This window comes from Halichoerus grypus, chromosome 5 (assembly GCF_964656455.1).
Source record: "Halichoerus grypus chromosome 5, mHalGry1.hap1.1, whole genome shotgun sequence".
Taxonomy (NCBI): domain Eukaryota; kingdom Metazoa; phylum Chordata; class Mammalia; order Carnivora; family Phocidae; genus Halichoerus; species Halichoerus grypus.
The window spans coordinates 146,269,743-146,294,745 of record NC_135716.1 but is presented as its reverse complement, the minus strand read 5'-3'; the positions used below and the strand labels follow the sequence as shown (position 1 = coordinate 146,294,745).

Genomic DNA, 25,003 nt, shown 5'->3' with positions numbered 1-25,003 from the left:
CACCCTCCCCCCTCCGGCTCGTGTGCGCGCGCGCACGCCGCGCGCGCGCTCTCTCAAATAAATAAAATCTTAAAAAAAAAAAAAAGTCCACTGGAAAAGAGGCACAGTGAGAACCCCAGAAAGAACAAGGGCTTGGGGACTAGACAGACCCAGGTTAAAATCCCACGGACTTGAGGACTGGGGGAAATGACCTCTCTGGCACTTAGCTCTCATTTATAAAATGGGTTTGAAAATCCCTGGTCCTCTGGGTTGGTGTGAAGGCTAAGTGAAGTAGTGTACTAATCATCCCATACCTGACCCTGCGGTGTGGTCGCCGGCTGGCCGCTTGTGTCCCGCACTAGCCTGGGCCTGCCCTGAGACTGCCGGCGTCGAGCACAGCGCCGAGCACCAGGAGGGTGCTCAAGGGCAGCTGTGGAATCCGCGGCGGTGGCTTCGATTCCCGCCCTGCCACCTCGGACATGTCATGTAGTCTCTGCGCACTCAGCACCCTCGTGCATAAACTGGGAACGCGGTGAGACGAGCGCAGGACAGACTCGCGCCCAGGAGGCTCCGCCGGGTAGCTCCCTCCTCTCGGCTCCGCGGGTCGCCCTCCCATCCGGTCCCCCCGCCTCGCGCTCGCGCTCCGGCGCCCGCTCCCCCCCCGCCTTCCCGCCACTCTCCACTCCCACCGCTCCTCCGCTCTCCTCCTCCTCTCTTTCCTCATCCTCCTCCACATCCCCTCCCACCGCGCCCGGTCCGCGTACCTGGTCGCCTTTCCCGGTCCTGAGGGACTCTAGGTCTCTAACTGCTGCGTCTCCGCGCCTCTCGCCGCGTCCCTCTGTCGCGCTGCTTCTCTCTGCTTTTTCTCTCCCTCAGTCGCTGTCTTTCTCCGGCTTAGTTCTGTCTCCGTCCGTTCCTCGCTCGCCCGGCCGTCTGGTGGCCCGAGGTGGCGGCGGGCCCGGCGCGGGGCGCGATGAGCGGCGCTTGCACGAGCTACGTGAGCGCAGAGCAGGAGGTGGTGCGTGGCTTCAGCTGCCCGCGGCCCGGGGGCGAGGCGGCCGCCGTCTTCTGCTGCGGCTTCCGCGACCACAAGTACTGCTGCGACGACCCGCACAGCTTCTTCCCCTACGAGCACAGCTACATGTGGTGGCTCAGGTACCGGCCGTGGCGCTAACCCCAGCTAGAACCCCACTCCAGTCTTGGCCCCTCACCGCACCCTCAGTCCAGCGCGTGCTAAACCCTCAGTCCTCACCCACGTGCCCACCCCAGCATCAGCATCGACCCGCCCCTGCCCTTTAGCCCTTCAGGCCCAATACTGACCTTTGCTCTCACCAAGCCAACTCCCTCTGTAACCCCTTCCCCCATCCTGACCTGAACCATTATTCAGATCCAAACTTGAACCTCATCCCCAACCCCACTGGAGAAACTTCAGTCCATCCCTACTCCCGGTGTCATCCTCTGCCACCCTGAACCCAGCCCCACATAACACACCAACCCTCTCCCTGACACAACACTCCCATCTCCCACATTACAGGAAACCCAAACCCTACCCTAACCCAAGAGCTCACCAGGGTCCCCATCCTAATATTACCCTGACCTCATCCCTGACTTTACTCACTCCCCAGTCAATATGGATCACCAGCCCCAACCTCCCCGAGTCCTCAAGGCAACCCACCTTGACTCCAAACATGGTCTATCCCTACACCCAGACCTCAGCCCCAGGTCTTACTCCTCACCTCATGCTACACCCCAAGTCAATCCCAGCCTAGCTGAGGCTCAACCCTTTCTTCCTCCTCATATTTAGTCATTCTTTCAGCTACCCCTTATTGAGCACGTAGCTGGGGATCTACTCTACTCCCGAGCTAAAGCAGAGGACCAAGGAATCAGAGCTGCATGCAATGTCATAATGCCACAGCAGAAGCCAGCTCAGTATAGATTAATAGAAGTGTAATTTGGGTGAATCCCCACCCAAAGGACCTCAGTTTCCCTGCCTGTTCAAGGAAGGGGGTGGATAGGCCAGTGTTGACATTCCTGGAACCAAGAATGGTGCTGAGAGGGCAGTGGGTCTCAGTTCCTAGCCGTCTCCAAAGGCCTCACCCAGAAAATAGGACCCGAGCCTGTGCCTGCTCTGGGAAATAGGTATCGGCAAAAATGGAGTGGGCCATCTCAGTAGACAGTGGTTTTCCTGTTCCTGGTGGTATGTGACCAGAGGCTGCATACCCTCTGGGTGGGAAAGGACATTCTGCCAAAGAAACCTCTCTGAGCCTGTCTTTATAACTATCAAATGAAGAGGATGATAAATGATTGCCCTGATTTCTGACTAGGACCAAAGAGATAAAGAGGTGAAATCAACTTGACATATGCCACTGACAATTATAGATAATCACTTTTTCTAGACTGCTCAACCTGTAATTCTTTTTTTTTTTTTTTTTTTTTTTACTTATTTGACAGAGACACAGCGAGAGAGGGAACCACAAGCAGGGGGTGTGGGAGAGGGAGAAGCAGGCTTCCCGCTGAGCGGGGAGCCTGATGTGGGGGCTCGATCCCAGGACCCCGGGACCATGACCTGAGCAGAAGGCAGACGCTTAACAACTGAGCCACCCAGGCGCCCCTCAACCTGTAATTCTAAAACTATTTTCAGATGGCCAGGTTTTCCAGTCCTGCACATTCGGCTGCTATCTGTAACTGAGGATTTAATTTATTCTCTATTCAACCATATATTCATTCATTCCTTATAGCCTTTGCTTTGTGCCAGGTGCTATGCTCAGCAATAGGGACACAAAAATTAATTATTCCCTGTCCCTGAGGAGCTCATCATCCATTCAGAGAGATATGACATGTACCTAGAGTATAACAATGGAGTATTTGCTGAAGACCCACTGTGTACTTAACACTGAGCTGGGTGCTGAAATATGGTAGCACTGACCTCCCTTAGAGGTATAGAGACAGTGTAGAACTTTGGGGCTGATTAGAACCCAGTCAGTCCAAACCGTGGCTCTGTCACTTAATAGCTATGTGAATTTGGCCAAATTATCTCCAAGGCTCTTTTCTCATCTTCAAAATGGCAATCGTACTACCTGTCTCGTGGAATTGTTGTGAGGATTAAGTGAAATAATGCATGTGAAAGTGACTAGTACATACTATATGTCCTCAGTAGAAGGGAGTTTCTTTCCCTGCTTCACAGGTGGGAAAGTGAATCTGGGAGTACGAAAGTGAATTGTCCAAGATCTTCTAGCGATGTCTTTATAGACTGAGATTTAAAGAACATCACCTAGGACGAACCAGGAGTTAGATGTATTCACACGTTCACAACCCTGGCATGTCTTCTGTCCATTTTACAGATGAGAAAACTTGAAAGCAGTTAAGTTAATCTCTGGTAAGGCCCTGCTGAGAGCAAGTGGCAGAGCTGGGATGAAAACTCAGGCCTGTCTGGCCAAAGTCCGGGCTTGTCCTGTGGCACAACTGTCTAAATCTAGCCTGGCTCTCTCATAACCCCCTTCACTCAGATCATTTGAAAAGACACTCATTGACCCTCTACTATCTTCTGGGCACTGTGCTGGCCCTTGGAGACACACACCCCCTCAGCACCTAGCCAAGATCCCCTCCCTCTTCTAACATCTCCTTCCCTCTACACCCCTGTGGTCCCTCCTGTTGCCTTCACCCCTCGTGATATGTGGAATGCTTTAGTGGCTCAGACAATGAGGTGGAGGGTTGGATGGGGTGACCTCTGAGGTCACATCACGTGTCAGTGTGCTCCCGTTCTGTGACCTCAAGGGCAGTTGAAAGGTTTAGCCCGCAGGGCTGACTTTTCTTAGGCTTGGACATAACATGGTTCATAAACATCACAGACAGTTACAAAGTGGAGGAGAGGACCGGAGGGTCCCCCAGGACATCTAGGTAATCAATGTACCTTAAACCCTAAAACAACCCTTCTGGAGTGCACCATTGCAGGGTGGAGACCTTGTTTTGCTCTCAACTCCATTTGGCCTTTTTCATGAAAGTTGGTCCTTAAAAATATAAGATCTCCAGGTAAACAACTGTTTCCTTGGGTAGTGCTCAAGGAGAACTGCTGTCTTTAAAAGTGTGTCTCAGGATGAAGACTCCCTGTGGAGAAGCAGCTGGTGCTATCACATGTCTGGTCCACTTTCCGAACACCCTCTATTAGCAGCTCCGTTTTTTACCAGGATGTGAGCCAAAAGGCAGCAGCCTTGCTGCAGGGCAGAATCGGTTGTCAGGCGCTGTGTGTACACCACCTCATTTAATCTTTAGGGACACCTGGTGAGATAGGAACCTTTACAAATGAAGAAAACGAAGATCAAGAGATGAAGGATTTTTCAGTTTATATATGACAGAACCCAGATTTGAACTTAGAACAGCCTAACTCAAAAGCCCTAACAGAGAAATGTTAGACCGCCTCTCCAGTTCTCTCCTAGGGGTCACAGTGTGTTATCTCTCTGAGAGTTATGGATCTGTGAACTCCTAGAAGGCTAGCAGCTCTTCAGTTTCCCACCCAGGGCAGGAAACTCTAACTTCACTGAAAAGTGTACTCATCCCGGTATTCTTTTTTTTTTTTTTTAAAGATTTTTTATTCATTGATTTGACAGAGAGAGACACAGCGAGAGAGGAAACACAAGCAGGGAGAGTGGGAGAGGGAGAAGCAGGCTTCCCTCGGAGCAGGGAGCCCAATGCGGGGCTCGATCCCAGGCCCCTGGGATCATGACCTGAGCTGAAGGCAGACGCTTAACGACTGAGCCGCCCAGGCACCCCTCATCCCGGTATTCTTTACAAACCCATGCAATAATAGAAAACTTACCACCTCTCAAGGCAGTCCATTCACCTGGGGACAACTCTAATCATTTAAAGTTCATCTTCGGCCGGGCGCCTGGGTGGCTCAGTTGGTTGAGCGACTGCCTTCGGCTCAGGTCATGATCCTGGAGTCCCTGGATCGAGTCCCACATCGGGCTCCCTGCTCGGCAGGGAGTCTGCTTCTCCCTCTGACCCTCCCCCCTCTCATGTGCTCTCTCTCTCTCATTCTCTCTGTCTCAAATAAATAAATAAAATCTTAAAAAAAAAAAAAATAGTAAAGTTCATCTTCGGCCAAGCACAGATGTTTCCCCTTGGAGCTGCCTCGGTTGTTCCCAGCTCTGTCCTTGGGACCTGATTCCTCTGTCCCCAGACAGACCATCAGAGACAGCGCCCGCTCCCTGTCTGACTGCTAATCTGGGATATCTCCTGCCAGCTCTCTCACCCATTCCTCAAAGGACCTTCTTTTTAGAGGGCCCTTTCCATCCAGGTGGCCACAGATGTCCCATGTAAAGTGTGGGGGCCCAACTGGAGCCCAAGTCTTCCAGATAATAGCCTTATAAACAGCATATCTCAAAAGGGGAAATAATGTTTGATTAAAGTACTTATAAGAACTAAAAGGTACTGCATGCTCAATATGGAAAATGTGGAAAGGACAGAGGAATCATGGGAGATCCAGTGTCTTAGCTTGGATTCCCCAAAAGACTTAGAAACAAGGATTTGAGGGCAAGTGGTTTTTATGGAAAGCCATCCTAGAAAACATGGGTTGAGCGTGGCAAAGTGAGGCAGGGAAGGGTAAGAGCAAATGATAGTGGGTCACCACTGAGGGTCACTGGAGCTTATGCCCACTGAGCTCTGCCAGCCCATGTAGAAATTACACCTCAGAGTCATCCCACCTGAGGGCCAGGAAACTGGGTATTCACATACAATTTGTGTCAATCATTGGTTCTGTGTCAATGGGAGAAGGGAGGCATTAATTTTCCTGCACTTCTCACCTGCTCAATGTACAGATGGAGACTGTTCTGGGCCCAGAGAAAACCCTCAGGCCAAGGGATATAGATGCTGGCATTTGAAACTCTGGCCAGAATATTCTACAATTACAAGACCCCATGGGACACGGACAGGACATCCACAGCCTGCACTACAACCAGAGACAGCCTGTTAGCATTTTGGTGTATTTCTATCCAACCTTACATATGTATAATTATGTATATGTTTATTTAAATTGGAATTATGCTATATATTTAGTATCACGTCCTACTCTTTTCACTTAGCATTATCTCATCAGAACTTATCCTGGATCTTTTTTTTATTTTATTTTTTAAATATTTTTATTTATTTGAGAGAGAGAGCACGCACAAGCATGGGGAGAAGCAGGAAGAGGGAGAGGCAGACTCCCTGCTGAGCAAGGAGCCCGATGTGGGACTCAATCCCAGGACCCTGGGATCATGACCTGAGCCAAAGGCAGACGCTTAACCAACTGAGCCACTCAGGCGTCCCTATCCTTGATCTTAAATATTATTTGAAAACATGTTTTTAATGGCTCTAAACTATTCCATTGCAGGGGTGTTCAATAATTTATTTAGCCATGGGAAGACAGATTTTCCAAAGCTCTAAGGTGATTCTGCTTAGTGGAACTTAGCTATCAACTAGCTGGGAAATAAGTCACCAGCTAGCTGGGAGCAAAATCTGGCAGAAGTGGCAAGGGCAAGAGTCTGGGGGTGGGGTAAGGGCGAGGGGTGGGCAAAAAAGCTGGTGAAGAAGTCATAGACGGGAAGGGCACACAAACAAAGCCTGCTGCTTACTTATCCGCTACTGTTGGGAGAATATCTTACAGTGCCTGACACATAGTAGGTACTCAGTAATATTTACTAAATGCTTACTATGTGCCAGGGCTTCTGCAAGGGGAGGACAAAGCTGATTATTTATGGTCTGATTCTGCCTTCAAGAAACACATGAGGAATATGTTGAACACCTACTATGTGTCAAGAATATTATATATATTAGTCATCCTTACTACCTCCTGTGAAGTACTGTGTTTTGGGTTTTTTTTTAAGAGTTTATTTACTTAACAGAGAGAGCGCACACAAGCAGGGGGGAGCAGCAGAGGGAGAGGGAGAAGGGGACTCCCCACTGAGCAGGGACTCTGGGATCATGACCTGAGCCAAACGCAGACGCTTAACTGACTGAGCCACCCAGGTGCCTCTGTGAAATACTGTGTTTTGATCATTTTCACTTTTCAGACAAAGAAGTTGAGGCTCAAAATGTATAATAACTTCATCAAGATCTCAGAGTGAGTTGTTACATACCTGGGTCCTAACCCAGGTAGGTTTGGTTCCAAAGCCCTTTGCTCTTTCCTGCCACATTGGGCTGCCTGACTCAGAGGGAAGTGCTAAAGGCCCTGAGGGAAGTGTCCTGGGTGGATTAGCCTGGCATGGGTGGGCAAAGGAGAGAGAAAGATGGCCAAGGAAAGCATTATTGAGGTCAGGAGACATTTGAGATGGGCCTTCAAGGACAGGTAAAACTCTAATGTGGGGAGATGATAGGGAGGAATCATATGAAGCAGGAAAGACAGTGACTCCCAAATGAGCCAGGAGGTAGTCGTCTGGAGACCAGGTGACCAGGGCCTGACTTGGGGCAGAGGTGGCAAGGTTGGAGGGTGAGGGAACAGCAGTGGGGAGGTCTTCTAAACATGGAGTCCACACTGGCGTGAGACCCAGTGGAGGGTGAGTCGGAAACTACCTGGAAGGAGGTTGGAAGGACAGCTGGTTTTTAGCTAAGGCCTACTATGTGTCTTGATTTTTAAGAAACAGCATCATGGGGAGGGCTCTTTAAGACCATCTCCAGCTCCCTGGGGTGGGGATGGGGGGGGTGGGATGCAGGTTGAAGAAAGTAGGGAGGGAAGGAGAAAACAGGAAGGGGAACACAAACTGAGTCCCAATTATGTGGTGGCACTGACGCAAGTCGTGTTACATATGTGGTGAGTCCTGGGCACACAGCTAATGCTCTGTCTCATGCTTAGGCCCAAACGGCCTAAGGCAAGTAGAGACAGAACAAAAGTTGAAGCCAGCCTATGCCTATAACACCGACAACACTTCACGTCTAACGGGTTGCCTCCAAAGTCCCCTCCCGACACTCAGCTCCCTCTGGTCTTCTCTCCCCAGCATTGGCGCCCTTGTGGGCCTGTCCATAGCAGCAGTGGTTCTCCTGGCCTTCATCGTCACCGCCTGTGTGCTTTGTTACCTGTTCATCAGCTCTAAGCCCCACACGAAGTTGGACCCAGGCTTAAGCCTCCAGCCTCCAGGTAAGAAACAGACCTCATGATTTCCTTGTAGTAAACAGGCTAGCACCTTTACAGAGGGGGGGATATTTCGATGATGTTTGGAACATTTGCCTCACGAGAGTTCCTAGAATATTCCGAAGCAGCAGCACATTTTTTTAGGAGGTTCATGATCTGAACATTTTCATCCCAAACTCTTCATGTGCTCAGTGTTTATCAAAATAACTTGACATAGTCAGCATTCTATTTGTCACACAAAGATTAATCCATCTTGTGGATTTTCTCAGTGTTTTCAAATTCTAGCCTTAGGGAATGAAAACTGATTTTAATATTATCCCAAACAAAATAGAATTAATAAGCAAAATTTGCTGCTCTCCAGCAATTTGTTCAGAAATTAAGTACAGTTATTTTTCGACAATCTGAATTGCTGGACTACCCCCTCCTTCATTATTCATAAGCATAGACCCTCTAGAGCCTCAAAAGGCCCCCCTGCCAAAAGGGCTGCTTTTTCATAAGTCTTTATTGCACACATTTTTACAAACTCTGCAAGGTACTGTGAAAGATACAAGTGCCTACTGGCAAGTGATCTTTCTTTGTAGTTTGGTAGACAACACTCAAAATGAGTATTATTATCTCCATTTTACAGATGAGAAAAATCAAGGCTAAGACAGATTAGATGACTTACTCAAAGTGTCACAGCTAATAAATTGTAAGGCTAAAATTCAGCCCCTGTTTTTCTACCTTGAATCATGTTCTTTCTTCTGCCTACCACACTGGGTCTGTGCAGATATATAATTAAGTACAAAATTGTTTAATGCCAAATGTAAGGAGAAATTCAAAAAGGAGAGTAGATTTGAATGAGTGCTGAATTAGCAAAGGAGTTGGTTGAGTAAAAGGAGAAAAGGCATTCCAGGATAGGATAAATAACGGGTAAAAGTGTGTGGGCAGTTCTGAGTAAGACCTATGCAGTGACTGGGTCATTCACCCTGGGGCACCATAGGAAATAAGGCCAGGCAGGAATTTAAGCTAGGCAGAAGAAGCAGGGGTGGCAATTAGAGCAGTAGAAAGGTGGGTAGTAGCTAAATTTCAGAGAAAGACAGAGAGGGCTTTTTTAGTTGTAAAACATTAGTTTTCCAACTTGACATCAACTTGTGCAACAAACAACAGCACAAGGACCCTTCTCAGATCCTGGTGACAATAAATAACCCTGCTGTTGCTGAGCATTGAAAAGCAGGAGGGATGGCTTTTGAGGGTAGAAGGATTCTTCTGGCTCGCCTTGTAGTCAGGAACCTGGGAAGCAGTGGCTAGGGCACAGGAAGAAAGCCTGAGCATAACCAGACAGCCCAGGGAGACCAGACAGCCCAGGCTTCAACTTTTATAGAGAAAAATCACAGAAGTTAATGAAAGGCATAAAAGAACCTATCTCATGAGATATGGCATGTATGTGGATAGAAGGCTCAATATCGTAGACATACCAGTTCTCCCCAAATTAATTTATAAATAAAATTCCCAATAAAACATTTCATGGAATTTGTCAAATTAGTTCTAAAATTAATCTAGAAGAGTAAAAGTGCAAAACAATTTTGGAAAAGAAAGAGGGACTTGCCCTATCAGGTAACAGACATTTTTAAAAGATTTAAGAATTGTCCGCTTGATATTGGCACAGCAATTGACAGATAGAATTGGGCAATGCAGTGGTCCTCAGTGGGGTGTACATTTGCCCCCCCCCACTGACGCAGGGACATTTGGCAACGTCTGGAGACATTTTTGGTTGTCGTAACTGGGGAAGGTATCTCTTGGTAGAGGCCAGGGATGCTGTTAAACATCCTACAATACAGAAGACAACGCTCCACGGCAAAGAATTATCCAACCCAAAATGTAAATAGTGCCAATGTTGAAAAACCCTAGAACAAAAAGAGAGTCTAGGGGCGCCTGGGTGGCTCAGTCGTTAAGTGTCTACCTTCGGCTCAGGTCATGATCCCAGGGTCCTGGGATTGAGCCCCGTGTCGGGCTCCCCGCTCAGCGGAAAGCCTGCTTCTCTCTCTCCCTCTGCTGCTTCCCCTTGCTTGTGTGCTCACTCTCGCACTCTCTCTGTCAAGTAAATAAATAAAATCTTAAAAAAAAAAAAAAGAGAGAGAGTCTAGAAACAGATTAATTAAAATATAGGAATTTGAATAAAACATCTAATTTTTTTAAATAAGGGGAAAAATTGGCAAATTTGCCTTCATCAAATGCAAATAGTCATGAAATAAAAATAAAACAGGGGTGCCTGGGTAGCTCAGTCAGTTAAGTGTCCAACTCTTGATTTCAGTTCAGGTCATGATCTCAGGGTCATGGGATGAAGCTTGAGTGGGCCTCAGTGCTCAGTGGGGAGCCTGCTTAATATTCTTTCTCTCCCTCTGCCCCTCCCCACCCCACTCCCTCTCTCTCTCTCAAAAAAAAAAAAAAAAAAGACATCATACATAACATTATAAAACAAGTGATGGACTGCAAGGATATTATAAATGTAAAGATAAATACACACATGTAAACAATCCTCATTATTCACAGAGTTGATATTTGCAAGTTTGTCTGCTTGCTAAAATTTATCTGTAACCTCAAAATCAATACTTGCAGTGCTTTTGAGGTCATTTGTGGATGTGGACATGTGAAGAGCAGCAAAAAATTTGAGTTGCCCTATCACACACATTCCCAGCTGAGGTTAAACAAGTCTACACTCTGCCTTCTTGTTTTCAGCTCTCATACTGTAAACAAGTGTCTTTTTAGTGCCATGTTTTTTGCATTTTTGTGATTCTTGTTAACTTCACTGTTTAAAGTGGCCCCCAAATGTAGTGCTGAAGTATTCTCTCCTGTTCCTAAGCATAAGAAGACTGTAATGTACCCTGTGGAGAAAATACATGTGGTAGATAAACTTTGTTCAGGCAGGAGTTATAGTGCTGTTGGTCATGAGTTCAATGTTAATGAGTCAATAATATATACTAAACAATGTGTCTTCAAACAAAACACACAAACAACAAATTTATGTATTGGTCAGTTGACAAAACTGTTGTGACCAGAGGCTCACAGGCACCTAACCTTGTATTTTCCCTAGGAGCAATGATTCAGCATTCATTAATTCAGTGTTTGTGGTAACTTTATAGAATATAACTACTGTGAATAATGAGAATCAACTATATATAAAATAGAGATGAGGCTGATATCCAGAATATATAGGCACATCTTTAAACAAATGAGGAAAACGTAATTTACAAAAAAAGAAATACAAATGCTCAACACATATGAAAAAATGCTGCTCAACCCTACTATTGAGAAGAATGCGGGGCATCTGGGTGGCTCAGCTGGTTAAGTGTCCAACTCTTGAGTTCTGCTCAGGTCATGATCTCAGGGTTGTGAGATTGAGCCTTGTGTTGGGCTCTGCACCAGGTGTGGAGCCTGCTTAAGAGTCTTTCTCTCCTTCTCCCTCTGCCCTGACCCCCAATAAAGAAAGAAAGAAGAATCCAATTTAAGGATGATGTAACTTTTTAATTTTTTTAACTTTTTAATTTTTTTTAAAGATTTATTTATTTCAGAGAGAGAGGAAGATGTATTTATTTGGGAGAGACTGAGAGAGAAAGAGAGTATGTGCCCAAGTGGGGAGGGGAGAAGGAGGGGAAGAGAGTGAATCTTCTAGAAGACTCCCTGCTGAGTGCTGAGGGTCACTCAGTGGGCTCAATCTCACAACGCTGAGACCATTACCTGAACCGAAATCAAGAGTTGGACACTTAACCCACTGAGCCACCCAGGCGCCCCAATTATATAACTTTTTTAAACAATTACATTGGCGGGGTGCCTGGCTGGCTCAGTCAGGGGAGCATGCAACTCTTAATCTTGGGGTCATGAGTTCAAGTCCCACATTGGGGGTAGTGATTACTAAAAAAAATAAACTTAAAAAAAAATCAATTACATTGGCAAAAGTCCCAAAATGGATCATATGAATAGTGGGAAATTTGGGTGTGAGGAATTGATACTGTCATATGCTACTGGTAAGAGTATAAATTGGCACAACCACTTTGTGGACCAATTTGGCAATATCTATTTAAACTAACAATATCTATACCCTATACCCCATAATTCCACTTCTAATTATCTGCCTTAGAGAAATAGTTGCACTAGGAGAAGACTTGTACAGAAAGATCCATGATAGCTTGTCATATTCAAAACAAACTAAATGTCCATCAGTAGAGGAATAATGAAATATGATATCACAGTTAAAAAGAATGAACTAATTCTAAATAGACCACCTCATTTGCTCTTCACAGTAACTGGGCAGAGTATAGATCTTATTACTATGCATTTTACAGGTGAGGATTTTGCAGAAGGGGACCCAAAGTCACCTAGTGAGTGAGTGACAGAGCCAAGTCAGCCTTACCTGCTCCTTTGTCTCCTTATCCTTGTGCTGTGCCAGGGAAGTCCTCACTGTGTACCAGACGCTGAAACTTGACATGCACGATCTCATCTCATTTTCCCAACTATCCCAGTGTGGTAGATATTATTGCCCCCCGTCTTACAGATGCAAAAGGCAGGTGTCAGGGAGGTTAGATGATTTGCCCAAGGGTTTACAGCTTATAAATCGTGGAACTGGAATTCAAACACGTGTTTCTTTTTGTGTCCCCAAAGTCCCATTCTTTCTGTGTTACCAGGCCCGGTCTGTGGGGTGCTCCTGCTTGTGTCCTGCTCCCCTCCCCTCTCCCCATTTTATCCCCCCAAACCTTTCTGACTCAAATGAAATATAGTTCATGCCTTGGCCCTGTGAATGAAAACCACCCTCCTACTTTTCACTGCTCAGCCACCAGCTGGATTATTCAGTCTCTAGGGCTTGAGACAGCTTGTATTCTTGCTTTTTGCTTCTTATTTTTAAGATGGAAAATGCATTTCCTGACCTTTTACTAAGTGATAGATTTCAGCTCTCTCTGCCTTTTGCCCAAACTCAGCTCTTAGTTCCTCCCCTTCATTAAGTGCCACGCTCTCCTTCCTCTGAACTCACAGCATCTACCAGGAGCCTCCTGTCCCTCCTGCATCTGAGACAGTTTACAGGCCCACTGTCTTACATTCATCAGAGCTTTACCTTTACAAAAATGTTTCATTTCTGTCTCCCTCTCTAGTAGGACATATGCAGAGATCATTAGCCCCATTGTATAGCAGAGGAAACCAAGGGTTAGCCAAGGGAAGTGAATTAGCCAAGTCCACACAGCTAGTGAGCTTGTGTTGCTGAGGAGTCAACCCCGATCTCCCAGATTCTAAAGCCTACAATCATTGCACTGTATCTTGGGGCCATGATATCTGACTAGGGGGACAAGAGCAGAGTGGAAATGGACCAGAGTTTCTGAAAATAGATTCCTCCTGCTGCCCAGGCATTCTGTACTATCCCATCAGTCCCACCCCAACCCCATCCCCCAAACTCAGGATGCAACAAAGACCGTAACTTTCTTACTCTGGTACTCTGTGAGGAACTAGCTTGGTCAGAAGGGTGACTGAGTTCCTACTGTTGTGCTAGGCGCTATGCTTTAAATACCTTATCCCATTTAACCTGCTCAACTACTCTGCCAAGTGGCTATTATCAACTCTATTTTGCAGATGAGGTGAATGAGGTAAATGTAGAGGTGATATTCCAACCTAGACACATTTAATAAGAGACAAAAAAAACAGGGCGCCTGGGTGGCTCAGTTGGTTAAGCGACTGCCTTCGGCTCAGGTCATGATCCTGGAGTCCCTGGATCGAGTCCCGCATCGGGCTCCCTGCTCGGCAGGGAGTCTGCTTCTCCCTCTGACCCTCCCGACCCTCCCCCCTCTCATGCTCTCTCTCTCTCTCTCTCAAATAAATAAATAAAATCTTAAAAAAAAACAGGGGGAAAATGATAGGCAAGAGTTCAGTTCTCCCTCTAAAAGGTGTTGGTGGGAGATCCCTAATCAGCCATTCTCACCATCCATCAGCTTGGTGTTTTCATAAAGTTAAGCATACACTTACTCTATGTATTAGCTTCCTACAGCTGCTGTAACAAATTTCCACAAGCTTAACATAACAGAAATGCATTATCTCACATTTCCAGGGCCCAGAAATCCAAAATCAGTCTCACTGGGTTGAAATTAAAGGCTCCAGGGGAGAATTTGTTCCTTGCCTTGTCCAGTTTCTGGTGACTGCCAGCATCCCTTTGCTTGTAGCTGTATCACTGCAATCTCTACATGTCTCTTTACATCACTCTGTGTGTGTCCATCTCCCTCTGCCTTTCTCTTATAAAGGCAGTGGTGATGGCATTTAGGACCCACCCAGATAATTCAGGATAAGCTCCTTATCTCAAAATCCTTAATTTGGGGCGCCTGGGTGGTTCAGTTGGTTAAGTGTCTGCCTTCGGCTCAGGTCATGATCCCAGGGTCCTGGGATCGAGCCCTGCGTCGGGCTCCCTGCTCAGTGGGGAGCCTGCTTCTCCCTCTCTCTCTCTCTGCAGCTCCCCCTGCTTGTGCTCTCGCCCCCACACCCTCTGTCAAATAGTAAATAAAATCGTTAGAAAAAAAAAACCTTAATTTAATCACATCTGCAAAATTTTACCATATAAGGTAACATTCACAGGTTCCAGAGATTAGGACCTAATATCTGGGGGCTACCATTCAGCCCACTGTACCATGTAAATCAGCAATTACACTCCTACGTATTTATCCTAGAGACATGAAAATGTATGTCTGCACAAAACTATACATGAATGTTCATAGCAGCTTTATTTGTAATTGACAAAAACTGGAAACAACCCAAAAGTCCTTCAATGAACAGATGGTACAACCACCCAATGGAATATATGCAGCCATAAAAAGGAATGCACTATTGATACACACAACAACTTAAATGGATTTCAAGAGTGTTATATAGAGTGAAAAAAGCCAATCTTAAAAGGTTGTATACTATATAGTTCCATTTATATCACACTTCTGCTATGACTAAATTATAGTAATGGAGAACGGGTTAGTGGTTACCAGGAGTTAGGTTTAGGAGGAAGGTCCGAGTATAAAGAGGAAGCATGAGAAAGTTTCTTTGTGGTGATGGAAGAGTTCTTTATCCTGACTGTGGCAGTGATTATATAAATCTATATATGTGATAAACTTTGACAGTACCATACACCAAAAAAAAAAAAAAACAAACATAAAAACTGGTAGAAATTGAATAGGATTTGTAGTTTAGTTAATCATATTGTATCAATGTCAGTCTCCTAGTTTTGAAGTTATTCTATGGTTATTTAAGATGTTATCATTGGGGAAAGCTACCTTAGGTGAAGGATAAGTGTACTATTGTTGTAACTTCTTTTTTTTTTTTTTAAAGATTTTATTACTTATTTGAGAGAGAAAGAGAGAGAGAGAGAGCTCAGAGGGAGAAGCAGACTCCCTGCTGAGCTGGGAGCCTGATGCAGGACTCAATTCAGGGACTCCAGGATCATGACCTGAGCCAAAGGCAGTCGCTTAACCAACTGAGCCACCCAGGCGCCCTATTTTTGTAACTTCTTATGAGTCTTCAATTATTTAAAAATAGAAAGTTCAAAACAAAACAAACAACAAAAAAGGAAATTTATTGGCTCTGTGGGTGAGAAGTCTAAAAGTAAGGTAGGCTTTATGCATGGCTTGAATAGAAGTTCACTATGTCGTCAGGCTTGTGGCTCTATCCTCTAAGATTCTTTCAACTCTACCCTCTATTTTGAGTTGGCTTACTCCTCAGGCTGACTTTTCTTATGGTAGAAAATTGGCTACCAACAGTCCCTGGGGCCACCAGCTTTTTGTTTCCCTCTAGCCAGGAGAAGAAAGAGGGAACTATCTCTTCCTTCAAAGTGTGTGTGTGGGGGGCTGAGTTCTACTCTGATTGGACCATTCAGGTCATGTGTCCACCCCTAAACCAATCATTGTCCCCAGGGAAATGCTATGCACCCATTACCAATCCATGTGGCAAAGGAATGGGATTATCTGATTGGCTCAGATCAACCCTACTCCTAGAGCTGGGATGGGACCAATACCACCCAAATATAATTGCTATTACCAGATGGGAAGAGGTGGAATGAATGTTAGGTAGTCAACTCCAATGTCCAATATAACTTCCTTCTTAAAATTCACTCTTTCCCTAGGCATCATTCTTCCTGGGTATCCCCAATCAACGGAGTTTTCTAGACAGAGAAGGTATAAATTGTCATTCCAGGCAGAAGAAACAGCACAAGCAAAAAATCAGAGATGTAAAGGAATGGCGCTATTTAGGGCACAATAAAAACCTTGGTGTCGCAAACATCGAGTTCTTAAGGGAAGAGTGATAGTAATGAAGCCAAAGAGAAGGGAAGGGACAGTATGTGAAGAGCCTTGAATGCCACCCCAAGGATGACAGGTAATGGGAAGACATTGAAGGCTTTTGAGAAAGAACAGTACATGGACTCACTTGACTTTAGAAAGCTCTCTCTGGCTACAAACTGGAGGGTAGACTGAAGGAGACCCAACTAGAGGCTGTTCCAGTGGTCTGGGAGGAAGAAGATGAAAGCCTGACTGAGCATGGTGGCCCTGAAGATGTAGAGAAATGGGTGAATATGGAAGATGGTAATTGGTGGAATCAGAGGGACTTGGTGACTCACATTTCCGGCTTGAACAGTTGATATGCTTTTTTTTTTTTTTTTTTAAGATTTTATTTTAAAGTAATCTCTATACCCAACATGGGGCTTGAACCCACAACCCTGAGATCAAGAGTCTCATGCTCCACCAACTGAGCCAGCCAGGTACCCCTGAACGCTTGACACACATTTTATCCAAAAAGGCAGGAATGCTCAATTGTGTCAAATGCTCCTAATAAGTCAAGGGAGGTAAGGATTTGTAAGTGACTGTGGGATTTAGTGACAAAACGTTTTGAGGTATGTTGGGAGCAGAAACCAAGTAAATTTCGGCAGAGTAAGTCATGAACGAGAAGTGGGGAATACTAATGCCAAGTGAGCCTCCTTTCAAGCTCATATACAAGAGGAGGAGAGGATAAATCAGTAGTGTGTCATGGAATCTATTCTTAAAGAAGAGAATAATGTATGTTTTAAATTTTTCCAGCACTTCTCTGCATGCTAGCTGTGTAGTCAGCCTGTATCCTCATCTATAAAATGAGTTTTTAATAGTACCTACCTCATGGGTTTATGGTCAAGGTCAAGTCTTCATTTTTTCCTAACAATTATTTATTGTCTGTCTCCCGCACTAGACTTTAAGTTCATTAGAAGCACTGACAGCTCCTAGTGAATGATGTAGTATGTTGTTAATAAATATTTGTTAAGCGATTGATGCATTTAAGACTGAGTGAGTCCTGGGGCACCTGGGTGGCTCAGTTGGTTAAGTGACTGCCTTCTGCTCAGGTCATGATCCTGGAGTCCCGGGATCGAGTCCCACATTGGGCTCCCTGCTTAGCGGGGAGTCTGCTTCTCCCTCTGACCCTCCCCCGTCTCCTGTGCTCTCTCTCATTCTCGCTCTCTCAAGTAAGTAAATAAATAAATAATCTAAAAAAAAAAAAAAAAAAAGACTGAGTGAGTCCTGCCCAAGGTAAGCACTCAGGAAAGTTAGCCAGGGTGCATGTGACTGTCAGGGAGGAAAGTCTGTAAGAGGAATGCCTTCCGCTTGCTGTTTTCCAGACCCCAAAGAGGAGGCGCCCCCTGACTGCCAAGGTGGAAATGCAGGCAATTCGATGGAGGTGCCAGGAGTGAGCATTCTTGGGCAGAATCACCCCTTCCTGAACCCATGGCTAGACTGCAATGAGGAGCAGGCTGTGGACCCCAAACTTCTGCTCCAGCACTGCTTCATGGCCACAATGACTGCCAGTGACATCCCAGGCAGCCCTCAGGAGGCCCTTGTCCCAAATCTAGACCCATGTGGACCAACCCCATAAACATCCAATAAATGCCTCTACACCATCCTTTTCTGGAACCTCTTTTCCATGAAAGGTGGGGTTGGGGATGAGCAAAAGGACTTTGGAGACTGGTGGCATAAATGAGGGCTTTTCCCAGCAAACCCACCCAGGCCCTGCTTTGGACCCAGTTATACTGCTCTGCCTGGCCTATTGTGGGTCAAAGAGAGTTTAGACATGAATCCCAGGGAAATGGTCAGTAACAACTCCAGGCAATCAGGGGGGAGTCTGGGGCCAGTGGAGGCTCAGAGGAGCCCCTCACCTAACTTAGGGAGTCAGAGAACTCTGACTTGGTCTTCCTGTCACAGAGCAGGTATACTCAGGATCCCCCAGGAAGATGGCTGGGACCCAGAGGCAGGTGACTCCTACTTCTGCAGCTCTGCCACGAGGAACAGAATGAAAAGGAGTGTAGAGTTTGGTGGGGGGATTAAATTACTTAGGCCACACAAGGTACCTGAACAGTGTTGGCTCATGGAAAGCACTATGTGTTAGCTATCATCATCATCATCATTATTATTATTGTTATTGTTATTATTTCATTGTTAAGGAATCTTAGGGTAGGATGGCTGACTGCCACCCCTCTCCTGGCTGTTCTCTTCATCTTAACTTTGGCAGTAGCTTTAGGCTTTGCCTTGGAAGTGCAAGGCAAAGACTGAGGAGACTCAGTGGCCACTGAAAGCAGTTCTCAACATTTCTGACAGTGATATGACCTGCTGCTAGATTTGGCAACAGTAAAATGGCTACTCTTATTTGTGCATGGGGCCTGAGCCAGCCAAGGGCACATAGTGGGGTGGCAAGGCAGGGTGAATCACCTGCAGAAGTGGCCTAGGCCAGAAGTCGAGAGACCTTGGTTTTGGTCTTCATTTGTTGTCTTCTGTGTGTATAAGTGTGTGTGTGTGTGTGTGCATATGTGTATGTGTGCATATATGTGTCTTTTATGTGCGTGTGTGTGTGTGTGTGTATGTGTGTTTTATTTTCAGTGCTCTGAACCCAGCACCTTTGTCCGCTTATCGTACATCCAGCAGTGTCTATTCTATGCTAGGACTTGCATGGATTACCAGAAACAACAGTGAATCAGCCAGAGCTGCTGCCCTCAAGGGGATCCCACGGAGGGCAAGGAGAGCACACAAAAGGGAAGTGGGCCCAATGGTGGCCCCTTATGCAGTCTGAGCAAGGAATAAGTGATGTCTGAGCTGAATCATCAAAGATGAGTCAAAATTTCCAGGTGAGACAAGGTCAGAAGACATTATGTTCAGAATACAACTTGTTCCAAATCAGAGCGAGCCTAACCCAGCTCAGGAATGGCAAGTTATCTTTTGGAGAGAGAGCTTAGGGTACTTGTGTGTGTGTGTATGTGTGTGGCACGAGTGGGTGACAGACGGGAGGTTTAGTCACTAATGTTCTTCATGACCTTTCACAGGACAGATCCTCTCTCTCTTCTTAGTATCCCCATCAGTAAATTTCAGTTTTCCTCCGAACTTCCTGTGCTGAGTTTCCAGGAAGATTCAAAGAAGAATCCAATACTACCCAGTAATCCCCAATACTTTAGGCTGCTCATGGTCTGATGGGGGGACGTAATCTATAAATTGTAAAAACTCAGTTGGTCATCAGAGGCCTAAAGCAGTGGTTCTCACACTTCAGACTGCATCGGAATCAGATGGAGGACTTGTTAAAACACGGATTGCTGGGCCCACCTCTCTCCCACCTTGCAGTGTCTGAATCTGTAGGTCTGGAGTAAGTCCTCACAATTTTAACTAGTTCCAGGTGAGGATGCTGCTGCTGGTCTGGGCCAGCGTTTTGAGCATGACTGGCCAGGAAGAACAAAGAGGACGCAGCTAGAGAGATTAAGAGGAAACCTCACATTGAGCAGGTTCCCTAAAGGTCCAGTAGCACTTCCCAGCAGGAGCCTGTGTAGATGGGGTGGGAATAGGTAGAAAACAGACTGTGTGGGGCACCTGGGTGCCTCAGATGGTTAAGCGTCTGCCTTGGGCTCAGGTCATGATCCCAGAGTCCTGGGATCGAGCCCCATATCGGGCTCCTGGCTCAGCAGGGAGCGTGCTTCTCCCTCTCCCTCTGCCTCTCCCCCTGTTCATGCTCTCTCTCTCTCTGTATCTCTGTGTCTCAAATGAATAAATAAAAAAATCTTCAAAAGAAAAGAAAAGAAAACAGACTGTGTGTTACCTTTGCTGACCTATACATCCCAGACCCCATAAAGCTCTTCCCATCCCCCATGTTTCAGGTTCTCCCATTTGAATTCAATCAGTCCTCAGAGCTGGCTCTCACTGGGGTTGGCTTGTCTGTGTCTGGGGTCAGAAGCCAACTGCCCTCCCTGTGAAGTGGGAGCCCCCTTCCTCAGGGCCGTGGAGGAGGAAGGAAGCTGGGTGGGCTGACGCACAGACAGAAATAGTCTGCGCTCACCGCTGCTCCCAAGCACACATCGACCAGCAATTATCTCTTGTAAATTGCTTTCCCGGTTCTGTTCAGAACATGTGTGTGTGCCTGCCTGCCTGAGAACAAACACTCAGAAGGCACAGGGTGGAGGTGGATAGCTGGGGAGTGGGCTCCAGATGGAGGGAAGCCCAAGTCTGAATCTTTAGCCAAGAATTAGGGAACTGTTGAATCTTAGACCTCAGAAATACTAGAACCTTGCACTCGCCCTTATAACACTCCTGCTAGTTGGTTTTCCAGCCTCTCAAACACTCTCATTTGTTTATTCCTTCAACATTGACTGCCAGGGATTCTCTGCCAGAATCTGGGCTAAATGAAGTCCCAGTCCCTATCCTGAAGGAGCTCATGGCTATGGCATCTACAGGAGATCCCTAACACAGCTAAGGGCTTCAGGGAAGCTGCTTGGAGGAAGTGATGTCTGAATTAAGTCTTGAAGAACCCACTGACAGGTGAAAAGGGGTTTGTGATGCAAGATGGGGAACAGCATTTAAGGCACAGGGAATAGTATACACAAAGGCCTGAGCTAGGAGAGAGCAGATGGTGATTCTAGGGACAATAAATAGTTCAGTTTGGGTGGACACTGGAGTCAAGGTGGGATGGTGAGAGATGAAGCTGAAGGGGTATGTGGGCCAAGTCCTGAAGACTTTGCCATAGTAAGGGTCTCAGGCTTTATCCTGAGGGCAATAGAAGTGACTGGAAAGGGTTTAGCATGGGAAGGAACTCAGAACCTTATGTGATAGCTTGCTTTCATGTTCTTCATGACACTGAAGTAAAATGTGTTACCCAGGAGCTCTGCTTTGGGGGCCTTTTGAACACCTGCTCCTTTGGTTCCTGAGACCTCAGAAGTCTGAAGGGCAGTGATGGCTCACGTGTCCACAAGAAATGACTCAGGCCCTGGACTCTTATTAGGGGGAGGAGACCATTCCACTGTCATTAATGGTCTATGCCCAGTTAGCTCAGGGGCCAGAGCCTGGTACAACAAAGGCCCAGGCCATAGACCAGAGCCCAGAAGAGTGCTGTGCCTCACTCTGTCCCAGAGACCCAGGAGGCTCTCATGCATGGCACTGACAAGGGTACGAATGGCTCCTTGCATACCTTCTCCACACCTCACAGGATTAAGACCACCCAGAGTGGATGGTCCACTCAGGGAGTGTTGACTGAGGACATCCTGTGGTCCCAGCACTGTGACAAGCCCTTTAGGAGAGAAGATACAGCTCTCTAAGTCTTGGGGACTTACCACTAGGGATGAACCCCTAGGGAGCAGTCAGAGAATTCAAAAGCAAATGTCAAGCTGTGGGTTAAGAGCCATTAGAGTTGCAGAGAGTTTATAACAGAAGAAAAGAAATAGCTTTGGAAGCCTTTATGGAGGAAGTGGGGGTTGAATTTGATCTTGATGGATGATGGCAATATTTGAAGGGTCTCAGTGAGGTAGAGAAAGTGTTTTATAATGTCAACTTTATATTTAAAGAGACTACTACTTGTGGCTCTAGGGCTTTGGACAAGTAGATCATTCATTCACCAGCCCTACCCCAGCCATAGTCATTCAACAAACACACACTTAATATCTTTTGTGTGCCAGACCTTGCTCTGAGCACAAGGAACGAAGTAATGAGTCAAAGTTCCTGTCCTTGGGGAGTGCTCAGGCTATTGGGGAAGCCTGATAACTTAAAGAGACAGTAACAATACAGTGCAGAAAGTGCTTTGTTCATTCACTGATTGAAAGATGGTTATGCTAACTTTGTACATGGTGTTACATTAGTGCAATGTAACTTTGCCACCCCTCAGTCAAGGGATGGAATGTACTTTCCCATCCTTTCTTTCTATGCTAACTTTGTGATTTGCTTTAAAAAATAGCAAGTGGCAGAAGTGACACTGTGCCACTTTTGAATCTAGGCTTTAAAGAGACTTTGCAGCTTCCTCTCTCAACTTCTTGGAATGCAGTGTCACTATGCAAGGAGCCTGGGCTAGCCCGCTGGAAGACGAAACCATGCAGAAGCTACATGAGCTCTCCACTGAGGCCCTCTAGACCAACCAGCTCCCAGTTGAGTGACCAGAAGAGTGAAACTACATGAGTGACTCCAGGTGAGATCAACAGAAGAACCACCAGCTAAGCCCAAAGTGCCAATCCACAGAATCATGAGCAAATAAATGGCTATTATTTTAAGCCATATGTTTGGGGTAGTTTGTTACATAGCAAGAGATTAGCGATGCAGTTCTTTTCACATATTTTGTTACAACTGTGAATGTGTGTACATGTCTTCTCCATTTGTCTGTGAGCTCTTCCTTAGAGGAAAGAAACTGTGCTAAATATCTTCTGTTTGCCACTCCAGATCCACTCTCTTCCCTTCTCCACCTCGCTCTGTACCTTGAGAGGGTTACACAAAGAGGCTACCTTGCCCTCTGCAATCTGGTAGGGTCTGGCCAACTGGAGTCCCAGCAGACATATCCTCCTAGCTTCCTCCCTGAAAGTTCACCACGGGTGCATCTCTGGACGAAGGGATAGGATTCCTGTCACATAGCCCTTACAACAGCTCTCTTTGTCCAGATTCTAGTAATTGCTCCCTCCCCTGCTCCTTTAGGCCTAAGGGTAGTAACTAGTGCTCTAACATGATTACTAACAAATTACCCAGTTTGAGAATGCCACCTATTTCCTTCTGACATCCTGAATGATAATTTCTTATTCCTTATTCTATCCTCAGCTGCCACCTAGCTCACAGTATATGCTCAATAATGCCATTTGGTGGAGGAATGAAGATTCCAAGGAATCTGCTGTTCAAGTACACTTGGATCAGAAAGACTGGGGTTTGGATCCTGACCCTGTAGTTTCCTAGCTATATGGCCTTAGGCAAATTTCTTCACTTCTCCAGAAGAGTCTCAGTTTCCTTAAGTGTTAAATTTGGATAACAAATACCAACACTCCAGGATTGTTGCTCAGATTATAGATAATGTTTGTAAAATGTCTGGTTCACAGTAAATGATAAATATGATTTTGGTTAGGAGGTAGGAAGGATTTCACAGCCATTTTCCCATTTCATTCTTATTACATCGCTATGAAGATCCCTATCTATCCATCTATCTCTCTTAGCAAACTAGGACCAGGAAAGGAAAACAGCCTGTGGAAGGCCACACACTGAGCTGGAAATAGTCAGAATTTGAATCCAGGTTTCTGATTCTTGGTTCAGTGTTCATTTTTGCCACACCAGGTGAGAGGTGGGGAGAGGCATGGTCTTGACACACCTCTCCAATAAGCCAACGGGGAAAGAAAAATAAATAAAGTGGGACCTCCTAGGAGAAGCCAGCAGGGGCCACCTGCCCCACCCTCTTCTTCAACAGAACTTTTTGGATTTTTCCAAGAAAAGGTCTTAGCTCGGCTGCCTTCCTCATTGCCCAGCAGGAACCTTGAGAATGAAATCATCTGGAGACAGGATGAGGAAAAGTCGTATTTGTCTGGAAAGCCCCAGGACATGAAAGCAGTGCGTTTAGTTGGGCGGCTCAAGGCACTGGAGTCTTCTCCCTCATCTCTGCCCTCTTGAGCACCCCTTTTCCTTGCCCCACACTTCCTTCTCCAACAAAGCTTCCGGAACACTCCAGTCCTCGGTGACTGAGCCTTTCTCTGAGCTATCACAATGCCTGCCACATAGTAGGTGCTCTTTAAACCTTGTGGAACCAAAGAATGTGTCCCTCCACATAAATATTCGTTCCCCAAATACCAATGTCCACTCTGTGCCTCCCCATTTGTTGGGGTGGGGGATCCAGAGACAAATCAGACAATGCCCACCCCTCACATGATCCTCATCTTAGCATTCGCCATCTCCAGTGTGTTTGCTAACGGTTTCATCGAACACTGTCAGAACTCAAAGGGCCCTCAGAGACCTATTCCTTTCAACTGTCTCATTATACAACTGGGGAAAACAGGGTTCAGAGAAACAGCCTTCTGGTACAGAGAGGGGCACTGATTAGGGGTCAGGACAGCGGGTCTCAGATGCCGGCCCTGCCAGTGACTGGCTGCCAACGTGGGTCCTCCAGCTGGGCCGCGTTCTCCCCGTGGGCAACAGGGGGCAGGAATCACCGCCCGGCAGGCAGTGCTAGCGCGGAGAGAGGGATCTCGGACGAGGCCTTTCTCCCGGGAGGAGGGAGCTTCCTTTGTGAAACCTTCATTTTCAAAACCTCCAGCCCAGGGTTCCCAAACCCCGCCTTCTCTCCCGGCTGCCGTGTGTTACCATGGAGACCGTAAGCCCCTCGCGGCTCCCTGCTGTTCGGAACCCTTCCCCCTCCTCCATCTCTCCCAGCTCTTTCTCCCGCGGCTGCAGATCCCCCCAGGGCTGATAAGCTCCCGAACTTCCCGAGGACAGCAATTATTATCCCGGTATGAAATCGGGGAAAACGGAGACCCAGAGAAGGGGAGGGGCCTGCCCCAGGCTGCACAAGGCACCCGTCGCCCTCACCACAACCACCCTCCTTTGTGGCGGTGCGCTCCTACCCAAGGAGGCTTATTGTTCCTTTTTTTTCTTCTTTCCGCATTTTTGGTAGTTTAGCTTTTTGTTCTAAGGAATTCAGAACAGGTTCTGA

The 25,003-nt window shown here is 46.5% G+C and overlaps 1 protein-coding gene and 1 non-coding gene across 7 annotated transcripts; one reads left to right on the top strand and one right to left on the bottom strand.

Annotated features, from left to right (window-relative positions):
• Nucleotides 1–287: 287 nt before the first annotated feature.
• Nucleotides 288–23,410, top strand: SHISAL2A (shisa like 2A). Of its 6 annotated transcripts, none has more exons than XM_036101415.2 (4): nucleotides 288–556; nucleotides 878–1,134; nucleotides 7,947–8,086; nucleotides 17,715–17,995. In XM_036101415.2, exons 2-4 carry the CDS (start codon nucleotides 953–955, stop codon nucleotides 17,966–17,968), a joined length of 576 nt encoding a protein of 191 aa, XP_035957308.1. In that variant the 5' UTR covers nucleotides 288–556; nucleotides 878–952; the 3' UTR covers nucleotides 17,969–17,995. The 6 variants fall into 6 exon arrangements, with proteins under 6 accessions (XP_035957308.1, XP_077929271.1, XP_077929272.1 ...); XM_078073146.1 differs by lacking the exons at nucleotides 288–556; nucleotides 17,715–17,995 and adding exons at nucleotides 22,328–22,516; nucleotides 23,134–23,410 and having other exon boundaries at nucleotides 604–1,134; XM_078073147.1 differs by lacking the exons at nucleotides 288–556; nucleotides 878–1,134 and adding exons at nucleotides 5,850–5,942; nucleotides 7,026–7,075.
• Nucleotides 16,759–16,831, bottom strand: TRNAK-CUU (transfer RNA lysine (anticodon CUU)). The gene has a single exon. It is a non-coding gene; the product is annotated as a tRNA-Lys (tRNA).
• Nucleotides 23,411–25,003: the final 1,593 nt, after the last annotated feature.